Below are 18,741 nucleotides of genomic sequence, written 5' to 3'. Positions count from 1 at the left end.
AGTCCTTATCAATCTAAAATCACTATGAGTTTGAGTCGTTTATAATGTGAATTTAAAAAAGCAACACGTCAAACACAATCATTCAAAATACTTTTATTATCATGAAAATACCTGAAACAATCTGAAGAACAGCGATATAAATATTCCTTTATACATTTCCTGGGATAGCATTTGTAATGCTACTTCTTCTGTGGCACAAATGGCGTTTCTAAACGAGAGCGCCCCCTGGCTTTTGGATGTGGCGGCATTTCACTGTAATTCAAACTCATTCATTGAGAAAACGCGCATTTGCACGATTAATCGTCACAGCCCTATTTATTGGCCTTAAATACGTATATGCGCCAAAATTCCCGTCTTTGCAAGTATCATCATAAATACAACCATTTAAGAGAAATTGAACAGCTACAAAGAGAAAACGCATGTGTAACAGTATATTAGATCCAGACTTTGGTCTTAAAGGGGAAGTTACCTAATTTTGCTCCTCTCTGTCACTCATATTTATGAAACAGCATAAAGAGAAAATCTCTCACTGCTCTTGACCAAGTCACTTTTCTACCTTAAATAAATAAATGAATTATAAATGAATTATACACATATATACATGCATACACACACACATACATAATGATTTATTATCATTCATTCATCACTGCCCGTTTATCTTTGTTGATCTTGAGTTTTGTTTGTTTTTATCTTCTTTTAATGCGTGTATAAGGTTTTTGTGAGAATGGTATTAAAGCTTTTATTAACAGAAAAACCTTATAAAAAATACATATCGTTATCATGATATAAAATGAATCCTAAAACATTATCACATTGCATATCATATACAACAGTGAGCAAAAGTGATGTCCGAGGGGGGAAATTTGTACTATATTTGCTTTTATTGTCTCCTTGGGTTGGTTTAAACCAGGGGTTTTCAAACTATTTTTGTCAGCCGAACCCCTTTGATCTAAAATTGCATAGAAAACCAAAAGTTCCCAGGCTGTAGACTGACTACAATTTGATCTGTTATAAATATTTCTTGATCCTCTTTTGTGGTAATATTTTGTAGTCATTGTCCAAACTGCACGTGTTGTGGGTAATTTTTTGCCAAGCCTCTTTAACTTCTTTTCAAAGCTGAACTTCGGTTTATACTCCATTGCAACATTTTTAATGCATCAATAAAATATTCAAACAAAGGGTGAAAAAAATCAAGTGTTCGAAGCGGGAAATCATTTTTGGTCACTAACGTATCACATTACTTGGCAAGTTATTGTATTTTTCTTCAATATCTTTCAATATTTTTCTCATTACACTCTTGTGGAAATCATCTGTTAAACCAAAGCGCATTGTAGTTTGATACAGGCACCAACAAGCAGGGCAAGAGTGAATGGTAAACCTGTCCAAACACATGTTACAGAGAGCAGTATCACTTACAGTAGCTAAAACAACTTCCCGGCTGCCTGTGCCCAAATCATCGATCCAGTTTTAAACCCGACCAATCTGAGCTAACTAATCACATTCTCGCCATTCTTTACCACTTACAGATCACATGACAAGCCATGTGCATTTTCAACTTCCTCCTTTGGTATGGGGATGATTCAATTATTTCCATGTGATCAAGCATGCAACAGAACAGTAAAGTGAGAGCAATAATATAATAGTGATGCAGGCCAATTCCCTTTAAATCAAAGTCAAACATTTATTTTTGTTAAATAAAGCTGTCATCAGTTTGTAAAATTTGAGAACACGATCACATTTATGTGATTCATAAACGTCTGAATCATAAGAAACTTATCTCAAAGATAATAAATTCTTCTTTTACGATCAATAATGAAAACATCTGACAGACATCCCACAATGCACTGGAATGATCACCACACCCGTCATCCTCCTCCACAGGGAGGCCATGAGTGAGGGCGTGTTTGGGTGGATTCACAGAAGCTGCTGAGGATCACGCCCTGTCCGACCGTGTCAGGTCAAGCCAAGTGGGCCATGCCGGAGGATTACAGGGGAATATTTTACCCTGAGGCATTTTACCATGTCGGCCGGTCTGGCAAGGGATTGTGAATAGTGTTACCATGAAAAAATGTCCACTTGGCAGTGTGTAACGGGACAAATACGAAACCCCAAACACAGATAAACTCTTCCTTTGTGCAAAACGCACAGAAAAGTATTGCTGAGATATATTATGATATTATGAACAATATTATAGATATCAAGGTTTGTTCTTTACATTACGTAGGATGATTTAAGTATATTGTAGGGTTGCAAAACGATTAATCGCGACTAATTGTTTGCGAAATAAAAGTTTTTGTTTTCATCATATATGTGTGTACTGTGTATAATAAGTATGTATATATAAATACACACACATGCATGAATAATTTTTAAGAAAAAAATCTTTTGAAGTATTTATAATTATATACAATATAAATTATATATTATTATAAAAATGTATATACACATGTAAATATAGTCGCGATTAATCGTTTTGAACCCTAGTATATTGCGGTTTTTTATCTTATATTATTATTATTATTATTATTATATACACATTTAAATATTTCTTAAATGTATACTTGCATCTGAGTGTATAAATAAAATCGTGAATATAGTCGCAATTAATGTTTGCAGCCCTAGTATATTGTGGTTTATTATCTTACATATTTGTATTATTATCATCATTATTATTATTATTATATACACACACACACACATAAATATTTCTTAAATGTATACTTGCGCCTGAGTGTATAAATAAATATTCGAGAATATAGTTGCGATTAATTGTTTTGGAGCCCTACTATATTGTGGTTTATTATCTTATCTTATTATTATTATTATTATTATTATTATATACACACATGTAAATATTTCTTATATACTTGCATCTGAGTGTATAAATAAATATTCGCGAATATAGTCGTGATTAATCGTTTCGCAGCCCTAGTATATTGCGGTTTATTATCTTATATTATTATTATTATTATTATTATTATAATAATATACACATTTACATTTTTCTTAAATGTATACTTGCATCTGAGTGTACAAACGTACATAAATATATTTATATTTGCGAATATAGTTGCGATTAATCGTTTTGCAGCCCTAGTATATTGAGGTTTATTATCTTATATTATTATTTTATAATAACATGTCATATCCAATTTGTATCAAATAACAAAAAGGTAACAATGAAATAGTTTGTGTTTATGGTCAATATGATTTAACAGTGTTAGCGACAGAAAACAAACCCTGACAACTGAGATGCCTTCCGAAATCACTCTCTTTGAGGAAATTACCTAGTTTACTTTAGGCTTGCTGTGAGGTTAAAGGTTAACTAAGTGAAAGCATAAAGCCCTTTATGCTCCGAGCGAGATGCTTATCGAAGCTCAAGACCGGTGGAATTAACTCTGAGCTTTCAGTTGCCTTCAACTATCTGCTTTGCATTACAAATACAAAAATTCCTAAATTTGCCTATGGCTAAACCTCTGCCAGATTATGGGACACAGACATTTGCATGGTCAACGTGATCAGGAAGCAAACGTGAGGTGTATAGCAATAGTAACTAGAGCGTGTCATGCCCTATGTGTGGACATGTTAGTGCCTGTGCCTGTCAACCTTTTGACAACAGGAGTGCAACAAATTCAAAGACATTTCTGAAAGAAAATAAATATTTGAATGGGGTTAAAGCATGTCAAACTGAGTTTAAAAACTGGGTGAAACAGAGCAAAACTACAAAGAGCTTTCCAAAATGTGATTCCTTATCCTTATACATAGTCAAATGTATAAAATACACTATTATGAGATGTGTGAACATGCAGACTGTGGTTGTTTTTGTGCACGTGACCTGTCTGGTGTTACTTCACGAGACAGGGAAGGTGAAATCCCAGCAAGTCACTGGATTAGTGAGTCCACATGGTCTCGACTCAAAAAAGTAAAACTGAAATGGAGAATTAACTCATCACACGACATTTTCAGTTCTTCGCTTTGACAAACAAACCACATTTACATGCACACAAACAAGTTATATCATACATGGTGAGAGTTTAGGTTGCTGGTGGCTGCTGAAGTGTTTTGGACAGTTGACTATTTGCTTATATATATATATATATATATATATATATATATATATATATATATATATATATATATATATATATATATATATAATATCATTTATTATTTATTTAATTTTATTTATTTATATTTTTATTTATATTTATTTATAGATAGATAGGTAGGCATTTTAACACAACTGAAAGCTATTTTTACATATTATCTGTTCTGTTGTCAGAAACAAAACGAGTAGACTAAAGTAGTGAGTAAACATGACCCAGGAACTCCTCTCGTTTAATCCAACCAGCTGTTCCTTTAACTGCTGCTAAAATCCTGATTTATAAACGCGACATTGTCTGACAAAATCACGCTGAGCACTCGCAACGCGCAATGTTGATAAGAGTATTAAAAACTTGTGTTAAATTAAGGTAAATTTAGAACAGATAAAAATGTGCAATTAAGTTGTGATTAATCGCGAGTTAACTCATGACAATCATGCGATTAATCTTGATTAAATATTTTAATCGATTGACAGCCCTAGATGAAATGCATCTCAAATTGTCACGAGACATGCAAGAACCAATTAGATTTGAAGTTATTTACGTGCCGCCATATTTGACGTTTTTACATTAGCATTGTGATTAGGGATGGGCACGAGTACTCGATTGCTCGAGTACTCGAACGTAGCATCGATGATCGATCATGAAAACGATGATCATGTGGGTTTATTTATTTATTTATTATGGATATGGCGGTATTTGTATGTCTGGTTAGCATTACAAGCGCATCTGATAGTAAAGACTGGGTCTGGATATGCGTGTTTGACGTCGTGTTACCATCAAAAGTTCAATGGGTTATCATCTCATATTTAAAGATCAAATATCAAGAGATACCAGAGAGCCATAGGAGCATTAAATCTTGACTGAGGTAAGAGGACGACACGACACAGCTAATCGTTAAAATGATAGCAAAAGACTTAAAGGTGGTTTATGTTATGAAGCTTGTGCTTTGACTGGACGTGTTTAAAAGCACGCTGTTTACGATGCACATCCACAAAGGGAGTTAAACTTTCTGTACATAACTTAGTTGAAAACTTTAGTTGAAGTCTTGCATTTTATGCAGATAGATGCATGTTGTACATTTATGTTGTATAAAGGCTTAATATTATGCAGAGTGCATCATGTAGAAAGTGCTTTGGTTTGTTTATTAACTTAACCCTTTAGTTTCACTTCATCACGCAGCTATTCCTGTAAGGGGTATCTTTTAAAAACATTTTATCCATTAATAGTCTAGTATGTGTTCATTGTTCTCTCATAGTTTCTTCAAAATTAAAATTTATTTGAGTGTTAAATAAAAATATTTTCATTTTCACCATGACGTGCCCCTTTGATTGCCCCACCCCCAGTTAATCGAGTACTCGTTCTTCAGACCTATGGATTAATCAAAATGAAAAAATGACACAAATGCACATCCTTAATTGTGATGTGTTTGTTTTGCTTTTACTCCGGGATGGCACTAGGATGAGTACATTATGAAAAATATTAATATTTGGTTGAAACATTACTTCAATCCTGCAAAATGTGCTGTAGTCGGCTGCTGATAGGACAAAACGCATAAAGCAGTGTTTCCTGAATGGAACGTGTTCAAAGCACGCATCAGGAAGGAAGCTGTATGCTTTGTATAACTCAGAAGCATCTTTATGTCATAAAGCAATGTGTATATAATTACCTCTCGAATATTATTGTAAAAGCTCAATTATGTTTTACTAAAATCTGGCATTAACAGTTAATACGCTAACCGTACAACAACCATTTAGACCTCTGCAGAGACAAACCTATCCGAAGTCTCTCCTTCATCCGCTCAATGAATTTCACTTCCCCTCCATTTTACAATCTTTCCCCTGAGTGAAACATGAGCTAACTCGGATTAGTCGTTTCCTCTGGTCTGTTCATCCTATTGTTTTTAGATATAGGAACCACATCGTGAAAAAATAGGGATGAAGAAAGGTTTAAAAAGTACTTTGGTCATACCATGATATAGTGGCGGTCTCACGACAAAACCATGATTTTTATTTGCGCAGACTCAGATTAATGAGTTCATTTGGCATAATAAAACAATCCAGGCAATTTATTGGTAAAGATACTGGTCCATGTGATGACTACGTAATTAAAACATGATCTTATGGGGCGTTATCAAAATACAATGTCCAAAAATCATTGTAATACCATTGTATATCTTAAAAATCATCTGTAAAATTGGTAGACAGCTAACATACAGCTGCCAGCAAACCACCTTCAAGAACGAAAGCAGGGTAGAGATATCAAGCCAAATCCAATGCTTGACAACAAACACGCTTTGGGTTTATAAAAACAATATAGAAAGGTATGAAGGGCAAAAAGAAAAGAAAATCACTTCATTTCCAATCTGGTATGCTGGGCTCAGAGCGGAGTGGAAAACAAGAGATTCTTTCAACTCGAGAAAGACGAGACATCAAAAGATCTCTAGCAGAAGCAACTGTAAACCACAGACCTTTCTTTAAATGCACGAGACTTACTGTCTGTGTGACATAACACACGCTCGCTTGATGTACAAATACAACAAGAACGATCTTGTCGAAGATGCCTTAAAATCAAAAAACCTTAAACTATAGAAACTGAAAAGTATGTATATGCAGAATAGACATATTTCACCTCAAAAATCTAAAAAGTCCTTAATGAAAAACAGTTTTTCAATATTTTACCATGTTTTTACATCAACTTAGACAAATATCTTATTTCAATGCGTGCACAGCGCTTCTTGAATGTGTTAGCATTTAGCCTAGCCACATTCATTCCTTTGGATCCAAACAGGGATGAATTTAGAAGCCACAAAACACTTTCATCTTTTCTCTATTTAAAGACCGTTACATGAGTAGTTACATGAGTAAGTATGGAGGCACAAAATAAAACGTGGCGATTTTTAAGCGGATAAAAATGAGAACTATATTGTATGGCGGAAGAGCGCTTAGTTTGCAGCACTTCCACCTCATCATCATCACTCCTGACTACTCCGCCTCTCGCTCAAACTTCTGGCAATATTACCTCGCGTCAATGTTTAGCCGCTTAAAAAAATCGTCACGTTTTTATTTTGTGCCACCATACTTACTCGTGTAACTACTCATGTAACAGTCTTTAAATAGGGAAAACATGGAAGTGTTTGATGGATTCTAAATCCATCCCTGTTTGGATCCTAAGGAATGAATGGGGCTAGGCTAAATGCTAACACATTCCCGACGCACTGTACAAAAAAATCAAGTGTACGCATTGAAATAAGATGGGTATGTATTCATTCGTCTAAGTTGAGGTAAAAAATGTTGGAAAACGCTGGTGTTTTCCTTTAATTTATATAGCAAAATATATATCGAACTTACCGAATTACCACAAAATGTTTTGAAATAACGTATGCAATGATTTGCAATAACATATGTTGATTTCGATGACGAACCTTTTTTATGACGATAACGTGACGCTGACTAGCTAAAAATGTCTCTAAGGTGACGAAAACATGACGCGACGCTTCAAGTTTTCGTTGATGAAACGAGACGGAACAAAAATTATTATATAATTGACGTTCACAATGCATGTCATTCTGCCTTTTTTGGTGAAATCTGTCTGTTTTCAGCAATGCTGCCACTTCCCTATGCTTGTTTTGGGTACGCCCACCACCCAGCACTGCCATGCCGTGCACGCGCACTAGATTTCACACAACAACAACACACCTGCGACTGTGGCGAGTTTTTAAGGACCATGGCGGTGACGTCAATAAACGGAAACGATGAGATGATTTACGGACATACTTTCAGTATAATCCATCCAAATGAAAAACAGAAGGCATATTGACGACAGACCACAAACTAGGTGGGAAGAATGCCACCAACCTCTAGCGGCACCTGAAGGCTCATCACGCTGATATTTTTTAAAGGTAACTAACAAGTCACGCTGTTAACATATATACATTCAATTTTACTCGACAATCGGCTTGTGACACATTTCACGGTAAGCTTAAGGTTTTACATGCATCTACTTTTCAAACCTAAGCCTATTTCCAAAACTTTTTAACCTAAATTAATTTGTTAAAGACTACTTTTTTTACTAAAATTGACTTAAACTTGACTAAAACCTTTTTGTGTTTTCGTCGACTAAAACTTGACTAAAACTATCAAGTTTATAAGTGACTAAAATGTGACTAAAACTAAAAAGCATTTTCGTCCAAAAGACTAAGACTAAAACTAAAAGGGCTGCCAAAAACAACACTGTTATGTTGGTTATATAATTTTAAGTAAAAAAAGCATCATATCGCAATTTTAACATATCGAACTACATTTTTATATTTTACATATAATATTAAGCAAGTTCTCATTTTCAAAACGTATTATCATTATTACAATACAAAAAACGTCCATTACTGTGATACAACAAAAAATTAGTTTTTTTTTAATTAATACAAATTAAATAAAACTATTACTACCACACTGTTTAAATTGTAAGGTTTTCCTGTAGTTTAATCAGTGGAGAATAACTTTAGCAGTGCAAACATCATGGGTTCGATCAGACACGCTGATGAAAATGTATGTACGCAAGTCGCTCTGATAAAATAAAGATAAAATCTGCCAAATGTATAAACAAAAATGTGTACATTTGCATTGCATCGCAATAAAGTAATGAGAACAACATGTGGAACAGCTATTTCCTGAGATTCACTCATTGTTGCAGCTCATTTCGCTTGTAGTCTGACAGCATTTGCTGGTAAAAATAGCCTCAGTCACACATCTGTGCTTGTTTGGCTCAAGTAAAGCTGTCAAGAGCTCTTCACACAGCCATATGGGGGTCACGGTCCATCCACGTATACAGAGCGATCAGTAACAGCCTTCCAGAAAGCATCTATCACATCCTGTGTCAACTTCTGTGTGGATGAGAGGAAACCGTAAAACAGGCACACAAGACTATCTGGAACTGTGTTTATGCCAATCCTCAAACAAAGCAAAGAGTTATCTTGCGGTGATTTCTAAAGAGGAAGACTTTACGAGGATATGAAAAAAATAAATGGCGAAGTGGGAAGTGGAGAAAAACAGACGGATGGGCTGACGCTGCAGTGAATCAACAATCCCGGTTTCCTCACTTCCTCCCTCACAGGCTCCAAAGATCTGGGGAGAAATCTGTTTAAAATTAGAGCACTTCCGCTACGAGTGCACGCTGAACGACAGGAAGAGAGAGAGAAAGGGGGACTGGAGTAAAAAAGTGAGAGAGAGAGAGAGAGGATGCAAAAACTCTTAGGATCTATCTGGATAAGTTTCGTATGGTTTTGATCTTGATTGAATTGAAGAAAAATTATGAAACCTCATGACATTTCAAAATATCTGATATAGATACACTGATAGTCACACCACTGGGTTGATTTTATAATTGCAAAGTAGGTACTCATTGTTATGGATCAAGATAACAATATAATATTTTCTGTATCTGAAAATCATGATTTCCTGTTGCCCAAATTAGTCAGTGTCAATTCTGTTACTGGTAAACTCTGTTACTGAAATAGAGTTCACAGAAAATATATTGTTATAGCCTATAACATCTTTTGATCCATGACAATGAGTCATGAAATTATTAAAAAATATATCTATTTATAAAAGAGCAGAAATAATAAAGACTTTGGCATCAAATGCACCTGACATTATAATACCCTTACTATTTCAAGATGCAAAAGTATAAAAAACTAAAAAAAGTATCAGTATGACTTCCAAGACAAAGTACATGTTTTCTAAAGCCATGCAATCTTTTTTTTTTGGGGGGGGGGGCATTTTGACTCTATTTGATATATAGTAATGTAATGAGAGGACAGGATGGAGTGAGGGGTATGAGAACAGCCTTGAACCAGGATTTGAAAGTGTGTTTAGCCTCTATTTTGGAGCACTGCCCACTACGCCATCGGCTACAACCAATGCAACAGTTTTGTGGAAATAAACAGCCCAAAACTAGTTTGTTATTTGCTGAAAATCTTACCAATATTTCTTTCAAATATTATTTGCACTTGATTTATTTAAATATGCCACGCTTTGAATAGTTATGTGACGCTGAAGAACCAATGCCGTTGGCCTTTCTGAAACCTGGGGCAATGCATTTTTACATGGCATATTTAAATATACATGAATGAGTTTTAAAGGATTAGTCAATTTTCTTAAAAAGATATTCCAGATAATATCCTCACCACCATGTCATCCAAAATGTTGATGTCTTTCTTTGTTCAGTCGAGAAGAAATTATGTTTTTTGAGGAAAACATTCCAGGATTTTTCTCATTTTAATGGACTTTAATGGACCCCAACACTTAACAGTTTTAATGCAGTTTAAAATTGCAGTTTCAAAGGACTCTAAACGATCCCAAACGAGGCACAAGGGTCTTATCTAGCGAAACGATTGTCATTTTTGACAATAAAAATATGCACTTTTAAACCACAACTTCTCATCTATCTCCGGTCCTGTGACGTGCCAGCGCAACCTCACGTAATTGCGTAATGCCGTGGAAAGGTCACGTGTTACATATATGAAATGCACATTTGTGGACCATTTTAAACAATAAACTGACACAAAGACATTAATTAGTATCATTCAACATACAACAACGTCGGAACGGTCCTCTTTCTCCACACTTGTAAACACTGGAGCATAGTTTCGCATACGTCCTCCGTGACCTCTTGACGTGATGACGTATTGCGTGAGTTCGCGCTGGCTCGTCACAGGACCGGAGGAAGACGAGAAGTTGTGGTTCAAAAGTGCATTTTTTTTTCTTGTCAAAAATGACTTGATTGAGATTGGTTAGAGTCCTTTGAAACTGCAATTTTAAACTGCATTTAAACTGTTAAGTGTTGGGGTCCATTAAAGTCCATTAAAATGAGAAAAACCCTGCAATGTTTTCCTCAAAAAACATAATTTCTTCTCGACTGAACAAAGAAAGACATCAACATTTTGGATGACATGGTGGTGAGTAAATTATCTGGATTTTTTTAAGAAAATGGACTAATCCTTTAATAACAACGGCAGTAAACAAAATCAATGACTAATCAGTTCAATTTTAGCCTGACTTCAGAAGCTACAAAAAGTGCATATGTTGTATATGACATTATGATATATTATATATAATATTCAGGGTTCCCACCCTAAGCCAAATTCCTTGACTTTTCCATGACTTTCACTGACTAAAAAGCAGAATTTTCATGATCCATGTCTGAGATCCTGTAAGCCTGATAATGTGCAGTACACTAAGTTAAAATAAATGTGTGAAATGAATAAAAAATGTGGCTGTTTAAATTTTAGTCTTACTTGAAATCAGAAAAGGCTTGGACCCGGAAATGGCATTCCTTACAAGAGAACATTTTAATAATCAAATCCCTAATATTCCTTGACTTGGACAAAAAGAATATAAATTTCCCTGACTTTCAATAACTGGAATATACCTTTTACCTTTTTATTACATCGACAAGCAGTTTGTCAATCCACACAAAAAAATTGCATCACTATACAACAATAAACAGCCAATCAGAAGATAACTTAAGATGTTTAACAGCTGAATTTCGAACCAGTGAGAATTAGAGGTGGGTGGAGCTATGCAGCAAAAACAGAAGAGATCGACAAACTTTTCAGTCACAAACGCTTTGCAAATTTATCAAAACATTTCCTGTATATTGCATTTAAGTAAGCAAATCATACGTATATTTGAATCAACATGCTGACAGATGTTTTATATTTCATCAATGAAGTGACCACTACAAACATATAAACGGTCATTACTGTAAAGCTACACAATGAGGCACGTCCGGGCCTTTGAAAACATGACAGCATATAAGAGAACCATCGGCTGTGGAAAGTAATATATTCATTCCTCCAGAAGCTCTCCCAGAAGAGATATGAGTTTCATCAATCATCTCAGCCAGTAAAGATGACACAATGCTTTCAGTGTTTCACAAGAGGACTGACGTTACCCAATTTCTGCCCACTAACGTGAAGAAACCCCCACGACAGCAGACCCCTAACACTCGAACTACAGGAAAACAACATGGATCTGTGAGCTTCAAAAGATGAAAGCTCTTAAAGGAGGATTGTGCCGGGCAAGAAAATTCCAGTCGGGTGTAACAGGAGAGTTTATGTGCACAAGAAATAGTAGAAGTCTTTACACTGCGTTGATTGCTGTGTGTGTGTTTGTGTTTGTGTGTGTGTGTGTGTGTGTGTGTGTCTGTGTGAAGTACAATTACAGGCTTTTCAGAGCTCTGCCCGCCCAGCTGCTCCACTAACAGACAGTGGGAAAAAAAGACTTTCCAAGCCAAGTTTCAAGAATTTCCAAACCGAGTTTAGTATTTCCTTATTTGTTTTTAAACTAAATGAGCGAATAGATAAAGTTTCCAAACCTTTGTAGGAAAAAGAGCAAAGACCATGTGTTTGTGTGGATGTGGGGTGGGGGTTAGTAACAAAAAGCCTTTCAAACCTTCCTAATCCCACAACCAACAACTCTGAGACACAACTTTTATCAAAAACTACACTTTTCTGATAACAGAGAGGCAAAAATGGGAAGAAAAGTACGTAAACTCACGAAAGAAATGTTTGAAGAGGTTAGCCATATCCATTTTGGGCTCTCCCGGCAACTCGGCACTTCCCTTAGCAGCTGTGCAGCTATTCCATGTGAACACCCAGCCGCGAGTCAACTGCTCACTGTCTGCACAACAATCAAGCTGCCTGACCATGTGACCAGTTTGAGCCAATCAGAATTGATCACTCCTTTAGTATGAATAACCCCCCCTCGGCCACCCATTTACACATAGCTTACCCATGGCGCCTATGGTGACTAAGTAGGCAACCCTTACTGCCAATATCTCCCTTCTTAGCATGTTTTCATTGACAACAACATGGTTACAATGACAAATAATGTAGTATCATGGCATTACTACATTTTTTGGATATTTACCATTGTAGTATCATGTTATCCTTTGGACTATTATAGAATATTTTAAAGCATTGAACATATTTTAAATACATTATTAGCTATTAACATCTGAAACCATCACGATTTTATGTTACCACAGTACAGTTCTTCTTTATGTGCTACAACAGCAGGCACGTAAATGTCAATAAGGAAGCCACATACCTCAGACGTGCTTAAACTGAAATGGTGGTACATTATTTAAAGGAATACTTCCCCTTAGTGTCTGAATTTTCAATTTTGGGTAAATGATTTCTTTAACATGAAATATGAATTGCATTATCTTGTTTATTACATGGCTATTTACCTCACAAGTAAGGTAAGGAACATTTAATATTGATTTGAAATAATGTATTTGCTCACAAATGCAGACCTTCCACATAGAAAAAATTGGGGTTTTAAGATAAGACAAAACATTTAAATGACACAAACAGATGTGGTGTAATAATTTGTAAATAAATAAAAAAAAGTGTGTAATATTAAACTGTACCTGTCTGATTTGCAGCATCCGGGTTACAATTTGTTATTGTGTTATTGGAATATTGTGGCTGGCCAATCAGAATCAAGCATTTTAGAGTGCCATGTAATAAATACTTATTAGCGAAAACAGTTTCTGATCAAACAAAAATAGGGCTGTCTATATATATATATATATATATATATATATATATATATATATATATAGGCGGTTTCATCGGACGCACGTGATACACGTCTGGATCCGAACCTTACTTCCGGTTTCATTTTTTTAATGGTCTGACTAGTTACTAAACTGATCTCTTGAACGAATGCCTCGTCGAAAATAACATATGTTTTGGTTTCCTAGGTAATCTATGTGTTGTTTTTTTGCTTGTTATATAAATAAACTATGTTTAAAGAACTTTGTTTTTATTTATTCTTAACGGAGTTTACCGGAAGTTACGTGCGGACCGCGACAGCCGCTTGTTTATGTTGTTTCTGCTGAAACGGTCTATATATAATTCAAATTTCAATAATTTATCTAGTTAACATTAACTCTTTCCCTGCCATCCGCAAAACAGATCGCACTTCCGCAAATTATAAAACCCGGAAGTATCACCCTAGGGCAAACAGCAGTATGTCCGTCTAAGTTTTGAGGATTCCTCTGCATCCGATCTCTATTAGGGCTGGGACAACACGTCGTCATAATCGACGACGTCGAAGCTAAAAATACGTCGACGCAAAATATGCGCGTCGATTCGTCAGACCCAAAAAGGCGGCGCCGTAGAATAGTAGCAACGCGAGTGACTTCAGTCCAGGGCGGTTTCACACAGCAAGTGTGAGCAGTACGTGCGGCGCGTGTTTTTTTCAGCGCCCATGTTAACAAGCATGCACCCTGCCGCATGAGCAGCGCGAGCTCGCGGCTCTGTAGCAACAGTGCTGCAATCGTTTCTCATCGGTTCTGCTGCGCTGCTCACGCTTAATTAAAGTGAAAGTGCTTTGTTTATCGAAAAAATAATCGCTAGATTAATCGTTAAAAAAATAATCATTTATCCCAGCCCTAATCTCGATCAAAAGTCATTTACAAAAACACAATTATCTCAGCTTCTTACTCAAAATTTTGTGTTTTTGAAGAAACATACCCATATTTGGGAGGTGATAAAGGGAGAACTGATGAAGATATGATGAAACCTTTTGTTTGTTTGTTTGAAAGCAAAGGGTCTGTTCTTTCATTTAATATATTGTATGTTTATCTATTTAAAGAAGAGCATTTTCTGCGAGGCATTAAACTTTTGTGAAAATCAAATAAATGCTGGCGGGGAAAGAGTTAACCGCTTTCCCACTTTTGATGGGTTATCTTGTGAATTAAAGGGCTCGTTATAGTCGTGCGTAGGTCCTACGGCGTAGCAGCGACGGCGTAGGCTCCGCGTCGGTTTTCATTTATACCTTTGTCCTTTACAAAAATGCAGTTATCTCAGCTTTTTGTATAAAATTTGGTAATTTTGAAAGAGACCTACCCATATTTGAAAGGTGATAAAAGTAGCGAGTCTGTTCTTTCATTTGATATATTGTATGTTTATATATGTGTTTTCTTCAGAAAATTTTCTGGAAGGCATTAAACTTTTGTAAAAATCATAAAAAAATGCTGCCGCTGTCTGAAAGAGAGTTAATAAAAAATATATTATTTATACCTTAAGTACATGAACCAAATCATCCTATTTTCACTGTCAAACAGACAAAGTTTTGACAGTGCAACACAGCTACACTGTAAACCCAAACAGTATAACTAACTTAAAAATGGAAAGTACCTGGTACTCAAAATGTGCCAAAAAGTTTATCTAACTATTATTTTTGAGTTCATTCAACATCTATCATAGATTTAAGTTAACAGTAAATATTTTTTTTTAGTTTTTACAACTACACTAAAGTTAAAGAGTTTAGGGAACTTGAAAAATAGATTCAACCATAAATATAGCTGCAAGCAGCAATGGTGGGCCCTCGCACGTTTGTTTACCGCTACACGGTGCCTCCGAGAAAACAATGCACGGTGGGCAAGTGCATCAAGTGGGTAAATATCATGCTGCTACTGACCCATTTAGGTACTGTAGGTAAAAGAAACCCCACATTTTAGACAAACGGGGGCGCTACTGAGCCACTAAATAGACCTTTAACTGACGTTTTTGTCAACACTTAACAGCCGAAAAATCTGATGTGTGTGCCAAATTTGAAGTCTATCTAAGCACACCAAGAGTCTTAAATATGCCTGAAATAAAAGAAAAGTTTCACGCGTTGCCATGGGAACAGCGTTTGAGATGTCCAAAATTCCTTCGCAATTTATCATCTACAATGTCTCAGCATCATGTTGACCACTTTTGGTGTCAATCGCATGAAAATCCTAGGAGGAGTATTTAAAAGTTCACCACATGCAACTGTCAAGAAATCCACCTTTTGTGACTGCCACACTTCCTGGTGCCTGTTGGTGGCGCTATACCCGAGACTCAAAATAGGCACATCGATGCGATCGGAATCCTTGGCCGAACATACACACTACGTTTCATCCCAATAAGACATTTTTTGCTTTAGATATTAGACACTTCCTGTTTCATTAAATTCGCCATAAATTTGTCGCCTCGTCATGGCAACACCGTTTGAGATATCAAAAATCCCTTCGCAATTTAGCAAGTCCAATGTCTCAGCATCATGTTCACCACGTTTGGTGTCAATCGTATGAGTTACCTAGGAGTAGTATTTAAAAGTTCATGACTGACACACTTCCTGGCGCCTGGTGGTGGCGCTATACCCGGGAGTCACAATAGGCACATGGATGCGATCGGAATCTTCAGACGAACAAACACCCCGCATGGCATCACAATAAGACATTTTTTACCTTAGATATTAAACACTTCCTGTTTCTCTGATTTCGCCACAACTTTGTCGCCTCGCCATGGCAGAACTGTTCGAGATATCAAAAATCCCTTCGCAATTTAGCAAGTACAATGTCTCGACATCATGATCACCACGTTTGGTGTCATTCGCATGAATCCCCTAGGAGGAGTATTTAAAAGTTCAAAGCATGCATTTTTTAAACAATCCAAAATAGCCGACTTCCTATTGGGCGGAGCTTAAATGTTAGAGGGCGAAAGTTGTTCGGGTCGATGAGATCTATATGCGTACCAACTCCCGTACATGTGGGTACATGTTTGTCCGATCTGTGCATCAATGTTTTTTTTTGCATTACAGGGGGCGCTACAGAGCCCCTGTGCCACGCACGTGTTCCAGCCTTTGGTTTTCTGCGATGACGGACGACTCTGAAGTCTGTGCCAAATTTCAAGAGTTTTCGAGTATGTTAAGGCACCCAAAATGTCCAAAAGTGTTGAAAAAAAAATAAAAAAATATAGCTGCAAGCAGCGATGGCGGGCCCTCGCACGTTTGTTTACCGCTACCCGGTGCCTCCGAGAAAACGATGCACGGTGGGCATGTGCATCAAGTTGGTATATATCAGTGTACTATTTCATGTTGCTATTGACCCATTTAGGTACAGTAGGTTAAAAAAAAAACCAATTTTTAAGCAAACGGGGGCGCTAGTCAGTCACTAAATAGACACGCCTTTATCTGACGTTTTTGTCAACACTTAACAGCCGACAAATCAGATGTGTGTGCCAAATTTAAACTTAATCTACGCTGCCAAGAGCCTGAAATATGCCTGAAATAAAAGTAAGTTTGACGCGTTGCCATGGGAACAGCGTTCGATGTGTCAAAAATTCCTTTGCAATTTAACATCTTCAATGTCTCAGCATCATGTTGACAACTTCTGGAGTCAATTGCATGAAAATCCTAGAAGGAGTATTTAAAAGAGCATCGCATGGAACTGTAAGGCTTAAATATGCCTTTAAAATGAAAGTAAAGTTTGACAGGTTGCCATGGGAACAGCGTTCGAGATATCAAAAATCCCTTCGCAATTTATCATCTACAATGTCTCTGCATCATGTTGACCACTTCTTGTGTCAATCGCATGAAAATCCTAGAAGGAGTATTTAAAAGAACATTGCATGGAACTGTCAAAAAAATCCAGCTTTGTGACTGACACACTTCCTGGCGCCTGGTGGTGGCGCTATACCCGGGAGTCACAATAGGCACATCGATGCGATCGGAATCTTCAGACGAACAAACACCCCGCATGGCATCACAATAAGATATTTTTTGCCTTAGATATTAGACACTTCCTGTTTCTCTGATTTCGCCATAAATTTGTCAGCTCGCCTTGGCAGAACCGTTCGAGATATCAAAAATCCCTTCGCAATTTATCATCTACTATGTCTCGGCATTATGTTGACCACTTTTGGTGTCAATTGCATGATTATTCTAGAAGGAGTATTTAAAAGAACATCGGCATCAACTGAAAAGCTTAAATATGCCTTTAAAATGAAAGTAAAGTTTGACGCATTGCCATGGGAACAGCGTTTGAGATATCAAAAATCCCTTCACAATTCATCATCTACAATGTCTCAGCATTATGTTGACCACTTCTGGAGTCAATCACATTATTTCCTCAGGAGGAGTATTTAAAAGTTTACCACACGCAGATGTAAGGTTTAAATATGCCTTCAAAATGAAAGTAAAGTTTGACAGGTTGCCATGGGAACAGTGTTTGAGATATCAAAAATCCCTTCACAATTTATCATCTACAATGTCTTGGCATCATGTTGACCAATTCTCGTGTCAATCGCATGAAAATCCTAGGAGGAGTATTTAAAAGAACATCGCATGGAACTGTCAAAAAATCCAGCTTTATGACTGACACACTTCCTGGCGCCTGGTGGTGGCGCTATACCCGGGAGTCACAATAGGCACATTGATGCGATCGGAATCTTCAGACGAACAAACACCCCGCGTGTCATCACAATAAGAAATTTTTTGCCTTAGATATTAGACACTTCCTGTTTCTCTGAATTCGCCATAAATTTGTCGCCTCGCCATGGCAACACCGTTCGAGATATCAAAAATCCCTTCGCAATTTAGCAAGTCCAATGTCTCGACATCATGTTCACCACGTTTGGTGTCAATCGCATGCATCCTCTAGGAGGAGTATTTAAAAGTTCAATGCATGCATTTTTTAAACAATCCAAAATAGCCGACTTCCTGTTGGGCGGAGCTTAAATGTTAGAGGGCGAAAGTTGTTCGGGTCGATGAGATCTATATGCGCACCAACTCTCGTACATGTGCATACATTT

General features: G+C 36.6%; 1 protein-coding gene across 3 annotated transcripts in view; it reads right to left on the bottom strand.

The window, feature by feature from the left end:
* The window catches only part of nck1b (NCK adaptor protein 1b), a 112,061-nt gene that overhangs the window by 8,800 nt on the left and 84,520 nt on the right, over positions 1–18,741 (bottom strand). Inside the window, exon 1 of one of the 3 annotated variants that reach the window (XM_065294736.2) lies at positions 12,665–12,830. The exons of the other annotated variants lie outside the window; for them this stretch is intronic. Coding sequence (XP_065150808.2) covers positions 12,665–12,815 — 151 coding nt within the window. The 5' untranslated portion in view covers positions 12,816–12,830. Of the gene's footprint in view, positions 1–12,664; positions 12,831–18,741 lie in introns of those variants that run through there. 3 annotated transcript variants of the gene reach the window in all.

Source organism: Paramisgurnus dabryanus, chromosome 22 (assembly GCF_030506205.2).
Source record: "Paramisgurnus dabryanus chromosome 22, PD_genome_1.1, whole genome shotgun sequence".
In the NCBI taxonomy this organism is placed as follows: Eukaryota; Metazoa; Chordata; class Actinopteri; order Cypriniformes; family Cobitidae; genus Paramisgurnus; species Paramisgurnus dabryanus.
The sequence above is the reverse complement of the archived record's forward strand: the minus strand, read 5'-3'. Positions and strand labels throughout refer to the sequence as shown.